General features: G+C 40.8%; 2 protein-coding genes across 5 annotated transcripts; one reads left to right on the top strand and one right to left on the bottom strand.

Moving 5' to 3' along the window:
• Nucleotides 1-3,332: 3,332 nt before the first annotated feature.
• On the top strand, nt 3,333-13,110 carry ninj1 (ninjurin 1). 4 transcript variants are annotated; one of them, XM_081705174.1, is made up of 4 exons: nt 3,333-3,780; nt 10,184-10,233; nt 11,255-11,492; nt 12,065-13,110. In XM_081705174.1, the coding sequence occupies exons 3-4, from the start codon at nt 11,300-11,302 to the stop codon at nt 12,205-12,207; spliced, it is 336 nt and encodes a 111-aa protein (XP_081561300.1). In that variant the 5' UTR covers nt 3,333-3,780; nt 10,184-10,233; nt 11,255-11,299; the 3' UTR covers nt 12,208-13,110. The 4 variants fall into 4 exon arrangements, with proteins under 4 accessions (XP_081561300.1, XP_035376085.2, XP_035376084.2 ...); XM_035520192.2 differs by lacking the exon at nt 10,184-10,233; XM_035520191.2 differs by lacking the exons at nt 3,333-3,780; nt 10,184-10,233 and adding an exon at nt 3,803-4,330.
• A 145-nt stretch (nt 13,111-13,255) lies between these two features.
• card19 (caspase recruitment domain family, member 19) lies at nt 13,256-17,708 on the bottom strand. Its single transcript, XM_035520190.2, has 6 exons — nt 17,561-17,708; nt 16,641-16,780; nt 16,315-16,474; nt 15,982-16,047; nt 15,813-15,878; nt 13,256-15,443 (listed from the first exon to the last, which is right to left on the bottom strand). Exons 1-6 carry the CDS (start codon nt 17,565-17,567, stop codon nt 15,331-15,333), a joined length of 552 nt encoding a protein of 183 aa, XP_035376083.2. The 5' UTR covers nt 17,568-17,708; the 3' UTR covers nt 13,256-15,330.
• Nucleotides 17,709-17,721: the final 13 nt, after the last annotated feature.

The raw sequence follows: 17,721 nt of genomic DNA, 5'->3' as shown, positions 1-17,721 counted from the left end.
AGCCTATGTTAAGGATGTGGCTTTGCTACATTACTGTGTGTTCTTTAATATGTGGGACCTCCGTAGAACCGAGACTCGATGTGTTTGTTTTAAGATGAGGTTTATAAATAACAACACAGCTACACTTGTCATGAACGAAATGTGTACAGGACCGTACAAACCATCAGAGTCTGTTGATGCTCTGCTGGACACCTTCAACTTGAAAATGGTTAGTGTTATAGAAAAGACTGCTAAAGCTTTTAGTTTTTAGTTTTAGTTTTAGTTAAAGCTAAAATCATTTCATGCCAAGAGAAAGCACCATGGAGAAATGTTACTGCAGTTCAAATTCAGAAGAGACAATGCAGGAAGGATGAATGCAGGTTGGGTACAACAAAACTGATTCAAATCTTCAAAGATTGGCCGCATGAATACAATATAATAATATGCAAAGCAAGACAAACCTTTTTCTCCAGAATTAGCAGCAATAACATTAACAATAGCAAAATACTCTTCAATGTCCATGTTAAATAGCAAAATACTCTGCAATATCAGTGTTTTATCCCTGAATCGAATAAATACATTGTATAAGTATACAAGTGCTGTCTGACTGCTTTCACAACTTTGATTCTTTTTTGCAGGTCCAGCACATCAGAATTCTTGTTTAGCTATCATGCAAATGTCCCAGTTTAGTACTAGTAATGATGAAATTTAAATTGTTAAGGCGAGTTACCATAAATCAGTGGAAGCCTTGACACTTTACTGACTTACTACTTAAAGAATGTGTTTTACTCAATAGCAGCCGACATACTTCAGATAGTTAATACCCCACTCTTATCAAGTGTTTTTCCTAACTCACTAAAAACGGCATGGGTGAAGCCTCTTTTAAAAAAGAAAAATCTGTTAGCATTTGTGTTAAATAATTACAGACCCATTTCAAATCTACTGTTCACTGGGAAAGTATTTTGGCCTACTCATAGTACTGAGACTGCTTTAATTAAGGTAATTAATTAATGGCATTCATTTAAAGACAACTTAATGTTTTACTATTGCTCAGCCTCAATGCAGGTTTTGATACCATAGACCATAACATTTTTATAGACAGACTTGAGAAGTAGGTTGGCTCTTAAAATGGTTCAGTAATTGTTTTGTCTATATAGAAATAGAAAGCGTAACAGTGACTTATGGTGTTTTCCAGGGTTTGATTCTTGGGCCAATATTATGTAACTTATATTTGCTCCAGTCCCCTTGACTCTCTTTGCAAGTGCCTTCAGCACGTCATTAACTAGATGGGCCAAAGCTTTCAGCAGTTAAATAAAGATGAATTGATAAAACAGAAATTATTATATTTGTCAACAGCAATGAGAGACAAGCAGACTAGTGCCTTTTGGGGCTTGAAAAACCTAAAATCTAAAAAGCTAGATTGTAATTGTGGTGTACTAATGATCTTGGTTTTGGCAGTTACATCAAATCTTTTACTAAATCACATTATCATCAGCAAGAAAATCAACAAGATCAAAGATTTCCTGACAATAGCAGCCCTGGAGAAACTCATCCATGCTTTCGTTTATAGCAGAGTACTATAACATCCTCCTAAATGGGCTCTCAAGAAAGAAAATCAAACACCTTCAGTTTGATTCAAAATGCAGCTGCTGAAGTTCTCACTTGAAGCAAAAGAAGAGAATATTTCACCTCCATCCTTAAGTCCTTACACTGGCTACTAGTGTACTACAGAGGTGATTGTATTATTACAGGTATTATTACTGGTCTATAAATCACTTAATGGTGTAGAATTGGCATATCTATCTGATATGCTGCAACATTATGATCTGGGTAGGACTCTCAGACCATTAAGAACTAATCAGTACTTCCTGCCTTTGGTGGAGAGGGAGCATTTAGCTATTTTGCTGTTTTTAAATGGAACCAGTCTGAAGATAATAGAATAGCCTAGACACTATATGTTTTTAAATCAAAACTAAAAACATCCTTATTTGGGCAGGCTTTCAACTCAGGCTAAACATTGTCCTCTCAGATCCTGTGGCATTGCACTTTTAACTTTTAAGCAACTATTGTGCATTTTAATTTTTATATATAGATTTTTTAAAATATAATTATTTATTGTTATTAATTCTTAATTTATTCTTAGTATATTAAATTTGATTTTATTCACTTTATATTTTTTATATTTTTTATGAATCATATTATTTTAATTCAGATTTTAATTCAGAATGTCCTGACCAGCTGCATCTTTGCCTGGTTTGGCAACTTCTCTGATCTGAAGACTCTACAGAGGATAGTGTGGACTGCTGAAATCCGCATCAGCACACCTCTATACCCTGTAAAGGACATTTTCCACTCATTCTGCAAGGCGTCTAACAGTGTGGAAAATCCCTCCCAACCTTCCCGTTGTATGAAACGTACCGTTTACCACACTAAATAATGTCTCATTTTATACTTCTCAGTTCCATTACCATTCATACATTGCCACTTTATTCTGTCACTACACTGCAGTTGATACTTTACACTTAATTTCAGTTTGCAGCCAACTTGTGTGTACTGAAATGTCTTTCTGTCGTGTTCTTGTTATTATCGTATTAAATGCTCTACTCCCCCAGCCATGTGGGCCATGTAACCCAAGAACCAGTTTCCCCTTTCTCCAACCATCAGCCAACATGCTTCTGGATGTATTTCAACTGCACTCCTTAAGAACTGTCTTACATATATGCATGTCTTGCACCTTGGGTCCAGGAGAAACTTTATTTTTCATTGTATACTGCACACTGTATATGGCTGTGATGACAGTAAAGATGAACTTGACTATTATGCATATGAATATGTGTAAAATATTATTTCATTCTTTCATATATTCGGAAACAACTTGTGCAAGAGGATAAAAGCCCTTATTTAGCTGAGTAAGCAGTTTGTCAAGAAACTCCGGCAAACTTTTGATGTTGCTACACTGCAGTTATGTCCTGGATTTATGTATGCTTGTTTTCCACTCATTTAAGCAATTGATATTAGTTAACAATTTCCTTTCATTACAAGCACTAGTGTAGCAGGGGGTCCCTTTTTGGATTTGAACACCCTCCACCCTTAAGAAACCATACGAATCCTGTCGGTTATTTGATATACAAAATTTGCACCCTTGGTCAGATGTAACAGTAGCAACATATTCAACAAACATGAAGATAAAACCATAGCCTATGGTTTTTAAAAAAAGGTCTAATTTATTGAAAAGCACTTTATCTGTGTGGGCATGATCTGTGTCTGCTAAAGTAGAACGGACGCACACCAACGACTCCAGTTATATCCGTAGCCCATATAGACAGATGGAGATCAGATTCTGTCAGCTGAGACTAGTGTAGTGTAAACGCGTAGTGTAGCACGTTGACTGTCTTTGGGTTCTGAGAAAGGCACTATACAAATGTAACATCATATCTTAGAGATCTATAGCAATTAAACCACTACGACGAGCACATCCCCAGGGGAGGAGATTCAGCATTCTATTCAGTGTAGTCGCACAGTAGCCTAGTTATCAATTTAGTCCTCAGGAAAGTTTAGGTGTTTCTTTGAATTTTTGCGAAGGCTTTCATTGCGGAAAACCCCGCGGTTACTCGAGACGCCCCCAACGGGTGGGCACAAAGCCAGCTGACTCCTTTCATGTGAATATTACTCATACAATTTAAGAAAAGTCAATCGCACAGTCAGATTTTTTAGAGACATACAAGGTAATTCTAAGGTGTGGTCATGGCGTCTGAAGCGATGGAGATGAACGGAGATGCCGACATACATCGTGGACGAGAGGTGAGTAACTTAATGCCATGAGCCCATCCAGCTAGCCGTGTTTACTCGTAGCCTATAGGCAGTCTCACGACATGTAACGTTAAACATAGCAGGTTTATCTAATAATATCTAATCAAATACCTTAATCTAATATGGTTTGCCATGGTTAGGTATTTAGGTACTGAATGTTTGGTTCGGTAGTCGAGATGAATTAGGCTAGGCTATAAGATACTCTTATTGAAGAGCTAACGCTTGTTACATCTCACTCTTATATCCAAACTTATGGGGATGTTTACATATTTACTATCTCGTAGTTTAGTATTTTTATGTGGTGTATAAGATGTTAATATAAATAGCCGGTGGATTTTGAGACGCCATAGATTGACGCTTGAAAAAATGGTAACCTAGCTAGCTTAGGTGGTTAAAGAAACTTGATCGGACTTCCACAGAAGAATGGGCCCAGTTTCCAAGGAACTTTAAAAAGGGACACTTGATCTTATAAAATATGGCTTTGTCTGAGCTAATGGTAGTCCTCGATGTCCCGTTAACGTCGTCTTCGCATAGGCACAAGGTGAGTTTAGCCGGAGAGCATAGAGCCCTGCAAAAATGCCCCTGTTCATTTTAGTAAAAGCTCACCTGTTTGTTGAAAACGATTTGGGAGATAATAATAGGCATGTCCAGTGGGATTTTACAATCTGTGAGTTTGCCAAGTGACTTTTAGTAAAACGTTAATTTAACTTTGAAAACATGTATTTGATGACTTAAATTTTAGTATACTATAATGGTAATTGTCTTACTGACAATTTGTACTAGGCCTGTATAGAGTTTTATTATATATGTTTAATGAGAGGTAATAGGTTGAGGTTATAAAAAAGTTGACCATCTCTCACTTTACTACAAAAGCTGACCATCTCTCTCTATAAATGCCTCAATGTTCCCACACTGAGAATGTTAACAGGAAAATACTTTCTTTAAATATTTACATTTGGATGCCAGTCCCCCTCAAAAAATAAACAAGTAGTAAAAAAGTGTTCAGTACAAAAATAGCCTGATGTTTTGTTGTTTTGTCAAAGGTACTAATTCTTTAAAATATTTTTAAAGGATATTAAAGAAGAAACAAATGTTTGTTGGTGTTCATTTGCTAATCTTTTCTAGTTTCTGGTTGATGGTTTCTGGCCATCTGAGAATGATTAACAGACTCTGTTTGTAAAAAAGAGTGTAAATTAAATGCTAACTCTCCAGGCAAAAAAGCAAAAGAAAGAAAAACAAAAACCAGGCAGATTAAAGCAAGCTGGGAATCTCATTTAAACCCCTCAACATTCCATCACTGGGTGAATTTCAGTTTCCAGATGAACTGAAATTGTAATGGTATGGGCTTGTAATGTGATTGTTTTGTGCTAAGGGCCGGTTTCCAACTCCCATACACTAGTTCCTGGTCACATGCCAGGGAACCCTGTTTAACGTCACTGAAAACCAGAAGAAATGAGCCGAAATGTCATAGGGCCATGACTTACAGTGATCCATGCTGTAGGAGAAAGGGAAACTTACATAAGTGATCTTATGAGACCTGTAAAGGTACAAAGGCTGTAACCTAATACCATTTTCACTTAAAAGTATTCGTGCTTCAATCAAATAATAACTCAAGTAGAAGTAAAAGTACCCTACAAAACATGAGTGCTGAGTTCCATACTGTAAACCTGTGCACTAAACCTTCTTAGTAGCATCTATTAGCATAGGAACTGAAGTTTATTTGGAATCACTTTATTCACCAGCACCTGTCAAGTACAGAAATTTTCTTTAGCATAATGGAAATTGCTCAACAGAGAATGCTGGCAACATTCCAGTGCACTGACATATCTAACCATAATAGAAGAGAAGTACACAAGGCACAAGACATCTCTTTTTATGACACTTTTGGTCTAAAATTAGTTATAAGTATAAAAGTTATAAAGTAAGAGGTATGATGAATAATAAAACAGTCCAGGTGCTGTAACCAACTAATTATAATTATATCACATGAAAAAGAAAAATTAGTAACTTATTATTATTATTATTATTAGTTATTATAATATATATTACTTATTAGTAATTATTATTTTTAGTATTAAAAAAAAACAAAAAAGCATGACATGATGTTACTTGTTCCAGCTCATTAAAGAAGTTTTGTTGTTTCAAGTATAGCATGTAATTTTATAACATGCAATTTTGTGTAACTGTATTCTTCACAATTGGGTATACATTTTACTGTACTTCAACAATTTCATTAGTGAGGCAGAGAGCAAAGAAGAGGAAGTGAGGATAAAGCAATTTAAAAAAAAAACCTCTAGGAGGAAGGACCTATACAAGATACAAGAACAGAAACACAGAAATAAATAACTGAAATTCAGATAAGCGACTCTGTCAGAGAAGCTTGATGGGTATGTCTGTCGGGAGATTCTGTGTGTGTTTTTGTGTGTAAGGGACAGAAGCTCTTCCCCATTATGCTGTGGCCAGCTCACACACAGGGACCCTTGTATTGGGCAGAAGGACTCCACTTCATACAAAGGCAGCGCATGGCCCCTCGATAGCCAGGAAACATGGAGAATGTTTGTGCAGCGTTGCGTTGTAGGCCAAGACGAGACTGTTTCTTACAAATTGTGGAGTTTAAACTACCTGACTGCCTGGTAATACACAAGAGGCGCAGAGAAAAGTTGTCCAGAAAGATGACCACAGAATCCTTACATGACTGAGCTTGCAGCATAGCGTTTATATTAAGGTGGAATATAAAAAAAAAAAAAAAAAAAAAAAAATATATATATATATATATATATATATATAGAGAGAGAGAGAGAGAGAGAGAGAGAGAGAGAGAGAGCTTGCAGCATAGCGCTTATATTAAGGTGGAATATATATATATATATATATATATATATATATATATATATATATATATATATATAAAATATATTATAGTGGTATTAGCCTGTTTGAGGAGAGGCAGGAGATAAAGAGGCGCTATGTGGCCCAGTGCTGCTGATACAGCCGTTCGCAACTGCCAGTCTGATAACTTGAAGGAATGCTTCATGCAGAGAAGGTGAACATTGCTGATAATTTACAGAAAAAAAATTTTGGCAGGACAGTTGAAGTAATATGGTTGAAATTATACTTGTTCACAGTATAGTTCACACTAGCTTTCAGGATTTCACTCTTCTGCATTAAAGCCACTTAAAACATGTAGATACTTCTCTCATATTGCTGAATAACAGTAAGAAACCTTGAATAGCAGCTTGTGAGAGCAGCAGAAAACATTACAGCTGAGCTCATGACATAGTTGGGTGTGTTCCAGTGCAAACTGTCAGCTTTTGGTTTGAGTTGGGTCAAGGACTCAGGGCTATGAGATAATATATGGATGAAGATACTCATGTCGGAAGGTCTAGCAAAAAAAATTGACACCAGTTTCAAACCCAAACGACATATTGCTGGTAGCTGCATATGAACACTGGCCACCTGCCATGTACACCAAAATTGCTGGATGTGGTGGGTGAAATAGTTGTCACCTGTAAGCTTGGCACATTAGCTTTTACACCTTAAAAGACTAATGCAGAACATTGCAGGTGTGACCTAAAATCACTAATCGTTTATTAATTTATATATGCTAGTTGCAATATATAGCAATATGTTTCACGATTATTAAACTTACAGAAAAGAGAATTAAGGCAAACAGGTGAACTTTTAAGATGATACGATTAAAGATTAGCCTGCTTTATTTTGGGCAAAATGATTTGTTGATCATGTGGGCACCATGGTTTATCAAAGCACAGTCATATGGAGTTCCTGCATCAGATCATAATCTTCAAACACATAGAAAGGTGTGATTGTTAGAGGGATAATTTGCATTTTGCACCATCAATATCAATATTGTGCACCTGCCTTAGAGGCTGGTGGAGAAAATATATAAAATATATATTCCGACCATGATTGATAGACCTTTATAGAACTAAAACTGCATTCTAGAGCCAAAATGTAGAAAATCCTAGATGGTTTGACAGAAAATTCACCATTCATTTAATATCATTAGTGTCATGAATGGCCACCCTCCTGGCATCCCTGTTGTCATGGTTTCCCTGTCGTCTGTTTTCCTGCACTCCCTGGTTCCGCTCCTTAGTTTCGTTTTCTCCGCTCGTCGTCTTCATTCCAGGCCGTGTTTTGGTTCTCCCTGTCCCCAAGTTCACCTGAGTCTGTTTATTCCCTAATTGTCCTGGTTCTTTGTACCCTGTGTTTTGTCTTCGAGTTCGTCGGTTATTTTGGTAAGTCACGCTCATTCTGTCCTGTTTCTACTCCGCTCGCTGCATTGTCGTCACCAGTGCTTTTCCGTTTGTCTAGTTCTTGTGTTATTCTACCTCACTGTCCTCCCCTTGCTCCCTGTTTATTTTGCCCTTTGTGATTTTGTTTCCCTCATTCAATAAAACCACCTCCTGCGAATGCATTCTGCCTCTCGCCCGTTCTGTTAGGGAAATCGTTACAGAATAACTGACCACTCTAAGAGAATGTAGCGGGACGGCTTCGGTCCGTTGCATTGTGCTGAAGCATCAGCAACCCTCACGCCACACAATGAGGGACGCTGGATTACTCCCTGAGGCGGAGTTGGATTATATCAAGACTCTGCTCTCCACGCTCAAGGATGGGAAACCCCTGGTATTGCCCCCACTTATGGCGACTCCGAGTGAGTATGACGGGGAGGTTCATTATGCAGTGCCGCATCTATCTCCAATACCTGACCTGCCCTAAACCCCCTGAACTAGTGAAGGTGCTGTTCATAAAGATCTTTCTTTGGGGTAAAGCACTGGAGTGGGCGGAGATAATCTTCCAGCACAGAGCTCAGGAGGCTAGAACGGTGGAATCTTTTCTTCCGGCTGTTAACACGGGTTTCCTACAACCCCACCAAACCTGCCTTCTCTAGCTACGCCCCTCTCAGCCGCCCAGCCAGTCTGTGCCTCCTGCGTGGAGAACACAGCCCGACCAGTTGCTATCTCTGGCGTGGTGGTCGCCACCTGGCTGGATCCAACCCCCGGCGTGAGAGATCCCGCCGACCCTGATCCTGTCCCCGTCCCTGGCGCAAGAGAAGACGCAGCCCGGCCAGCTCCGGTCCCTGGTGTGAAAGAGGACACCAGTCACAAGCTGGTTCGAGAGATGCCGCCCGGCCAGATCCAGTTCCTGTTCCCGGTGCGGATGATGCCACCTGGCCGGATCCAGCGTCCGGTGCGAGAGACGCTGTCCGGCCGGATCCGGCTCCCGGTGCGAGAGATGCCACCCGTCCCGACCAAGTCCCGGTCCCCGACGAGAGAGACGCCGTTCTTCTTGAGCCTGTTCCCGGCCTAGTGCTGGCCTCCTGGCCTATCCTCGCCACCCAAGAGGTCTCTCAATCTGTTCATGTTCCCTGTGTCAGGTCTGTGTCTGTAGGTGCACCTCTGGATCTCCCCGCAGCGCCGCTGATCGCTGTAGCCACGCCTCCAGACCCTGCAGCACCACTAAGCAGCGCAACCGCGCCTCCGGACCTCCCGGACCCGCCGCTGAATGCCGCAGCCATGCCCTCGGGCCCACCGCCGCTGAACGTCGCATCACCGGACCCGGCTGTTCCTAGAGTGGAAGAGGCCACTCCACAAGTCCCAGCGCCACATGCCAGGCTTGTACCCGTGGTCGCTCCACAAGACTCCCCTGTGTCACCTGTAGCTGCTACAGGTGTGCCTCTGATGACATTTGGGACTCCCTCAGTCATGCCTCGTGGTGAGCCAGTGACCCTTGAGGTCCCTCCGTCAACCTCCCGGACCCATACGAGCTGTTTGGTTATGCCGGGAGTCACTTTTGAAACTCCTCTGCTCCCTGAGGCTGCTGCGCCAGCCCCCATTACTGCTCCCTTCAGTGCATCAGTGTCCCCAGTTCCTGTGTTGCCGGTTTTATCTCTGTTCCTGTCTGTACATCCATACCTGTTTATGTCAACCTGGTGAGACCCGTTACCCTGCCATGTGGCTTTAGTGTTTCCTTCCCTGTCCTAGTGCCTGTATCCATGTACTTTGTTCCTGTTCCTGTGTCGGTCATCCTGGATATACTCACCTATCTTTGCTTTTGCTTCCACATCTTTGCCCGCTACCTGCATGTCTCTTCCCCTCTCCTGACTCTACGCCCACCTACCGTTCCAGCCGCGTTACTAGTCCACCTGCTTTTCCCCTTCCTACTCCCGTCCCTAAGTCTGCCCTGACTCCTGCGCTGGCCCAGGGTTTAGCATGGAATCCCGTATCTGCCCCAGGCTCTGACACTAAACCTGGCTCTGAAACACAAGTCTCAATTATTAAAGGAACATTGTATTTACACCATGAACAGCAAACATTACATGTTAACAACAGTGTTCAAATGTTCTCATGTACAAATCATTTTTGCTTTTCCTCAGCTACCAGTATACCTAACTCCGTGATCAGGAACAGAGAATATGTGGTACAGGTGTGTTGTGAACTGGAATATCTTAAAAATATAGATTGTCTGGGGCACACAGAGGAATGCACTTGGAAATGCTGGATTCGTGTCTGTTTGAAAAAGCCTGTTTATGACCAGACAGAATACTAATATAATTTATTTATATAAAAGTTTTATATATTGAATTTGTCAAGGGTGAAACATATGGACTTGCTGGCATGAGCACCACTCCCAAATATCACGCACATGGGTCCATGCCACAGGCCCACCCTGAATGCGGGAAGGAAGTGTGGTCAGGGTAACTGCTCAAATCCTTCCACTTCCCTTCTACATATTGGTCACATGTCCTGCAATAAACCCCAAATTCTCCTTTCTTTCCTCACTGAGAAAAGCACAATACCAAGGGCCTGAAACTTCCTTTCAACCTTCAAACTGCAAACAGAGCATGTTGGAACTTCCTTGTACAGGATTCAGTGGAAAGTAGAATCAAGCACAGTAAGACAAGTTTGGAGTCCTAGAGAGGCAAATGTTCTCCTGCATTGAAAGAGTACTGCAAAAATCTTAAAGCCTAGTCTGGGACATTCCCAAACGCATGCAAATGGAAAAAGGTGGTGAAACACTGAATTTACTTTAAAATCAACCATCAAGGAAAATGTAAATATGTTGTTTCCACTGATACTAAATGACTAAGAGAAACATAAGCAGTCAGGCCTTTGGTACGCTCAATAAATCCCTGTAAAAAGCAAAGGAAAGAAAACGGTGCTTGAATCTCCCTGATTGAACTTGGAATTTAAAACTATGGAAATTATATAAAAACTGGGGAAGACATGCTGTATGGACCACTGCAGCAGCAAGTATCTGCTGCTTTACTCGTTTTCTTTATGGCTGTCCTCAACACACCTCCTCTCTGCAAGCCTACTTATCCCAGAGTAATTACAGTTTGTCACTGTGCTCTGGATGCTGTAATAACAGTATTTCCCTGTGTGATGCTGGTATGCATCTACAACTTGTGCACAATCTGTATGTTTACGTGTGCGTGTGTGTTTAGGCTACGACGTCGAGCCGATGGAGAAGGTCGCAGATCCCCCTCAACATGAACCATTACGCCAATAAGAAGAGCGCAGCGGAGAGCATGCTGGACGTGGCCCTGTTGATGGCCAACGCATCACAGCTGAAGGCCGTGCTGGAGCAGGGCCCTGCGTTCTCCTTCTACACCATCCTCATCACCCTCATCAGCATCTCTCTCATCCTGCAGGTATTCGTCGGAGTGCTGCTTATCTTCATAGGTGAGGCATGCACTTGTGCACACATGCACACACTATGCCTGCTTTTGCTGTTTTTATATAGAAATAATCACTGACCTAAATGTTACTGGAATCAAACCATTTGGTTTCCCAATCCTGGTCCTGCAGTACTGCTGCACTCTACATTTTGGAGTTCTCCCTGCTATCAATAACCTGGACTGGGCTGACTTATTCATAATTGTAACAACTGGACTGAAACAGACCACTCAGATTGTATTTCCCCCCAATATTTTAGTCATACTCTCTGACTATAAGGCTTACCTTTATTGTGAACATGACATGATTACAAGTGTATTAAAAATGGCTACTGGATGAGGTGATGTGGCTTGGCACCCTCTAGTGGAGATCTCTTGAATCCGGCTGTTGGGTCAGTCCTGTATAGCTGGATTCCCAGTTTGGTGTGTTCCTACCTTTATTCATCTGATGAACTGATAACATAGTAAATTTTTTGGCACAGTGACCTTGTGGCCGTGTGAGAAACTTTTATAAACCTCTAGTTGTTTATTCTTTGATATGTAATGTTTTTCCCCTCAATTTCTGTCTTTGTTACTTAGTGAAGTGGAACCTGAATGATGAAAGTAAACACCACAAGCTGAACATTATGGAGAACATCTCCACAGCCCTTGTCTTCATCATCGTTGTCGTAAACGTTTTCATCACAGCATTTGGCGTACAGAGGCCGCAGACCAGTGCTTGATTGACCAGGAACAATGCCCCCCCGCCCCAGAACCTCTCTGCACCCAGAAGAGCTGCATCACACCTGCTGCACCTTCTGTCAGACCAGCTCATTGTGAATCCACCCAGTCACAGGGCTCCCCAATGTTACAGAGGTTCAGACTTTCTTTTCAAGCAACATAGCCGTTTTGTGCTAAAGTTATATGCATGTAAAGACCAGAAAAGTCACATCTTCACTTTTTAACTCAAATGGACTTTTTCTGTTACAAGACATTTAGTTTAAATGACTCCATATTTTTGGGGGGGCAGGAAGTAGAACCCCTCTTAGAATCTCAATTATGGGCACACACAAAAATAAATTACTGTATGCACTTGTATGAAATGTGTGTAGAATGGATGCCTACCTCTATTCACTGAGCACTTCCACCCTGCAAATTAATTCCAGTTCATTCCACTAAGCTTTAGTTCTTTAGGAGAATCAGAATGAGAAGCATGATGGAATGGCAGATTCCTTCTGCAGTAAGTTTTCCAGGTGTAGTGATGGCTAATGTATATTTTGCTCATCTTTGTGTATCTATATGTCTCAAACCTGGCACACGTACAGAAGGAATGTCAAAGTCTGGTTCTACAGGTCCAGAGTCCAGCACACATTTTGGTGATTTCCCTGCTCAAAACACCTGGCTAACTCATCAGGAGGTGCAGTTGATCCTGGAAAAAAAATTAAAATCACCAAAATGTGCTGGAATTCACTACATCTGATATTAAGGATAAACTTTCCTATATTAAAGACAGAATGGAATATGTCAAAAGCTTGGAAAGATAATTTTAGCAGACATTCAGGGAAGTACTGTGCTCTGACCCTTTGGAGACAGGGCAGATCTGAAGGTGGCTGTGGGATATTACAACAGACTGATACTGTACCATCACAGTTGGAGGCCCCCACTGGGAAAAAGCTTAACATAAATCTCTAATAAGGAAAAAATAATGCTTATTGCTTTTACTTCAATATGTCTGCGCAATAATATTTAGCTCCAACTGTGGGTTTGTGTTTATTAATGCTTTTGTGTGTCTTTGTTTTTTTGTTTTTTTTTTTGCATTTATGTCTTTGTAAGTCATCACTGTGGACCACATAAAAGATTTCTTTTAATATTATGGATTAGTACTGCTGTAGTGTTATGTACAAAGATTAAAATGAAATGAAAACAATTAACTGCTTGTTTAATTAAATTGCTGGAGTGGTTTACTGTTAACATAATTGTCAGAGAAAAAGGCACTTTTGTATCGATTTAAGCATATACATTTCAGCACTGTTATTCAAAGTATTCTTGCAGTGGCCTTACTACATGCATAAAAAGTACAACAGCAGCTCTACATTGATGGTACAATTTTAGTTTAAACAGTCTTTAGAGGTCTGATATATCAGACATGTTATGAGTAGAACAGTCTTGCTCTGATGGTCTCTTAAGACATACTAGGTTTGGTAAAACACTGGTTACAGTTGTTTTGGCCAGATTATACTTGCATGTTGTCAGTGACCTTTTCAGACTCTCCCTGCAGTTGACATCTGTGGCTGGGGAATAAAGGGGCCCGACCTATAAGTCTTAACCTCCTTCACAGTGTAACCCCACAGTCTGCCATATTCAAACCCAATTTTACTAACTGATGGAGTTAACATGCTCTTCTTGGGCTAATGAACTTTGCAGGCAGCTAGATCTCCAGGAGCTAAGACGGAGCTAAGCTATGCAAGGAGGTGGCTCTCCTGAAGGGTTGGAACGAAACTTCACAGGAAGACAGCAATCCAAGTAGCCTGTGCAGGCTAGACGCTACATGATGACCAACGTCCAGAACCAGGTTAGGCACTGCCTTAAAACACTGCTACAAATTTAACATTCTTGGAAGCTCTTAGATCAAACGAACAAACTTACAGACAACTTTCTAGACTTCGGTTGCTTTAGTTTAAAATATACATAAAATGAGTTAATAGCTAGTTAATAAATAATATGTGCAAATGAGCTGCCAACGTCAAATAAACCCATGACTGAAACAACTTGAGCTGGTGCTCTCTGATTGTCTTTGATGTGGCTGTGCAGTTTATGCTCTTAATTTCCCGGTCAAATCAAGAGAAAAAACACTCAAGGTCACAAGAGTGAAGGCGGATCAAGAGTCAAATGCACAGCCTGATTTGCAAGTTGTCCAAATTGTTCAGGGGTCTCACAGCACTGCAGTTTGGTGTTTACCTTCCCCAAGTCCCCTGTGCTGGATCCAAGACTGCATCTACAGCTGCATTAGATCAAGATGACAGAACTAAAAGGGACATCAGGTATAAGGTAAATACAATCTAAAAGTGCAATTTGCTGTCCACTTAAAAGATCGATTTAAGCACACTGATGAAACAGCATTCCAACATCTTTAGTGTAAACTCTCAGCTTGCTATTAGACATGCATGCTGCACCAATTAGCAGAGTAGATAATATTCAGAAGCCTCTATTTTCCACCACTAAAAAACACCAATGGAGTGGCTCCACACAACAGCTAAAATCCGTTATCATATGGACTGCATTCTCTCCCTATTGATTGAAATCTCTCTCTGAATTCTAGCCACTTTTACAAGGTAGCATATCCTAGACACCACAAAATAGCAACAAAAAAACCCCCAATAATATTCATAATAGTAATTTGTAAGAAGTCTTCAACACCAGTTGTTTCTGATTGTTTAAATTATGATGAGACTTCTGTTTTGACACTTCCTATCCTTAGTAGAACAGTGCAGACAGACAGGCAGGCAAGGTTAGCTCTATAGGCTTGCCTACAGTCTGTCAAAATCATCTGTTGTTGCAACATACAACTAGTGAAACACCCGTACTAGCAGGTGGGGGCAGCAGTATTGTTTGAGGCATCATGAAGCGATGCATCTGATACAGGACAATGTGGGAATGTTTCTTTCATCATGACAGCTGTGCTTTGTCATAAAAAGGTAAAAATAAGCAGGACGTAAAAACCTCTCATAATCGGACCGGAGAGACAGGAAATGACTGGAGAAGTTAAAAACCTCTTTGGGGTCCAGGCAAGGCAGTATTACATCATTTGCAGAATGCATGAACTTAATAACCAAGAAGTCAGGTATTGTGCCATGGTGACTTTGTAGTTATCTGCTCAAGCTGTCTTCTGTGTACCAGATGAGAACTTCTCTGACCTTCCTCCCAATCCCCAGCGCAGCAAGACCCAGAGCACTGCTTGATCCTGACACTGTTTTAAAATCTACACACACACACACACACACACACACACACACACACACACACACACACATTATTTTTGTGTTTTGTGTTTTATTTCTGTTTTGCTTGATAAAGTGTATTTGACCCATCTCTGGAGTTTAATGGCCTACTAATAATGCTAATACATACAAACATTGCTAATAATCAGTAAAAGCTAACAGAGGCCAGGATCCATAATTCAGATAAGGTTAATCCAAATTCTTCCAATTTGTAAGACATGTTTGAATTTTTATACACTCCTTTCATCATATTTACTGGCAAGAGGGTGGTCAGTTCAAGTTAATATTTAACCCCAGTAAAAAGGGCTGAGTGGTTTGCTTGAGCACAAAAGCAGTTTGATTGTTCTTACCCCCATGGTAATAGAGCAAGGCTGCTCCTACTACTGCACTGAAACAACTCAGAAAGAACAATGGGCCTAGAAAAAGGGACAATGTTACAGAAGAGAAACATCCACAAACATACATTTACAAATTGTATGCATGTGTGGTATTGTTAAAGGGAAGGACAGTAGAAATTACCTTGATCATTCAACACAAATCGGTCATTCGTGCTCATGACTGGATTCAGTACTGTGTCCATGGATTCTGGAAAAAGGAAACAAAAAATTATAAAATGTTAACACCTCTTTTCAGCACTTGTTTAAACAGATGTGCACTAAACACAACTTTTATTTGAAGGGCTGAAAAGTCACTAACCAGTGTCATATTGGTAGGTATTTGATTTTCCAAGAGGTACTATCTGAAGTATCTGAAGCAATTTGAGAAATTAGCAAAAATGGAAACCAGTGTAGCTCTTCTGACTGGTTATTTGAGTTGTTAGGTACCTGTCCACGTTATCTGAGTGACACTAACCCGTACGCCGGCGGAGGCGTGTTGGCAGGCTGAAGTACACCTCCTCCGCGTGCAGGTGGAGTGCACTGTAGAACTCTCGGCACGCCTCCTCCCTTTTCTGCTGCAGATGTGTCAGCAGCGCGTCCAGCCGCACACAGGTGGGCACGTCCAGGTCACGGAACTACTCACCACAGCACAATTCAGAAACAACTACTTAAATCTCCCCAGCTCCATACCATAAACAGCAAGGCAACTAGAAACCACACCCCAAAAGGAATAATCTTCCCCTTTAATCATGGAAATACGTAGTTTCTGGAGTGCAAACCTTTCTCAGTTTATAGTCTTACCTTTGTGGCTTCTTTGTCGGTGAGGATCTGAGGGTAGATTCTGTTAAGTTGCAGAATGAGTTTATCCACCAGCTCAGTGTCCAGACGATGGTCTGATTTCAGGAACCAACTGTCCAAACGTAACTGCTCGTGGAAACTGTCTGATGTTCACAATGAAACAGCAACATTTAACAGTTTATCAATACAACAAATTATAAGGTGTAGAAATTGCATCTTTAAACACTGGTAAATACGAGCTAATCTTACCAAAACCTTTACCTTTACTTTATACTATAAGGCTGGTAATAACACGGAGTCACCCATATAAATGCTTGTATCCTTGTGGCAACGCTACGCTTGGCCGCAAATGGGCGCTGTATGGACCGACGTGAGGCAAAATTGAAATAAGGAATTGTTGGGTGACCCTTTAAAACATGGGACAGGTTAGCTAGGCAACTCGTTAAATGAGTGAGAATAAAGTAATCAATTAAGCTTATTTTACAGTGTGCTTGAATGGTCGGATATGAACATGTAACTTAGCTAGGGGTGAAAAGATAGCCGTTGAGTCTATGCTGACAAGCTAACGCTAACTTCGTGGAAAATCACAATAATAAAAAAAAACCACTTTGACGTAACTTGTGTTTAACGTAACTAGCTAGCTAACCAGCTAACTAATTCGATATTGTTCGTTTTTACACAGAGAAAGCGTATTAATGCCAAGCTGTAGTAAGTTACTGCAACCACTCCGCAGAAGCCCTCATGCCAAGTTGAACTTTTAGCTAAGATAAGCTAATGCTACGTTTAGAGCCGTCAATACCTATAACTGCTAACTAGTGAAGTGCCCAAAGATAATCTGCAGTTCACAAACACCGATATTACGCTGTGGGGTAATAATTCTATAAGAGGGAAGGTAAAAGTGCCAGTCACTGATAGCTACTCACCTCCCATTTTGGTTTCCTTTGACACTCCAGCGACTTCCCCATGGAAGAGGTGGCGACAGCCTTCACCGGAACCTCTGAGAAAGTTAAACCCGACTTGCCTGCCTCTACATTTCTGTAGATACCGACCAAATACCAAATGCCAGTGTTTAGACACTTATATG

The sequence above is a fragment of the Electrophorus electricus genome, chromosome 22 (genome assembly GCF_041902795.1).
Source record: "Electrophorus electricus isolate QZ-2024a chromosome 22, ASM4190279v1, whole genome shotgun sequence".
NCBI lineage: Eukaryota > Metazoa > Chordata > Actinopteri > Gymnotiformes > Gymnotidae > Electrophorus > Electrophorus electricus.
The sequence above is the reverse complement of the archived record's forward strand: the minus strand, read 5'-3'. Positions and strand labels throughout refer to the sequence as shown.

Excerpts from the sequence above, each read along its gene's own strand:
- card19 (XM_035520190.2), bottom strand. Across the intron at positions 15,879-15,981 it reads ATTTGTGTTGAATGATCAAG|GCCCATTGTTCTTTCTGAGT; the intron begins GTAATTTCTACT and ends CCCTTTTTCTAG. Across the intron at positions 15,444-15,812 it reads CTTGCTCTATTACCATGGGG|ATTTTAAAACAGTGTCAGGA; the intron begins GTAAGAACAATC and ends GTGTGTGTGTAG.
- ninj1 (XM_035520191.2), top strand. The coding sequence starts at position 4,265 with ATGGCTTTGTCTGAGCTAATGGTAGTCCTCGATGTCCCGTTAACGTCG. Across the intron at positions 4,331-11,254 it reads CGTCTTCGCATAGGCACAAG|GCTACGACGTCGAGCCGATG; the intron begins GTGAGTTTAGCC and ends GTGTGTGTTTAG. Across the intron at positions 11,493-12,064 it reads AGTGCTGCTTATCTTCATAG|TGAAGTGGAACCTGAATGAT; the intron begins GTGAGGCATGCA and ends TTTGTTACTTAG.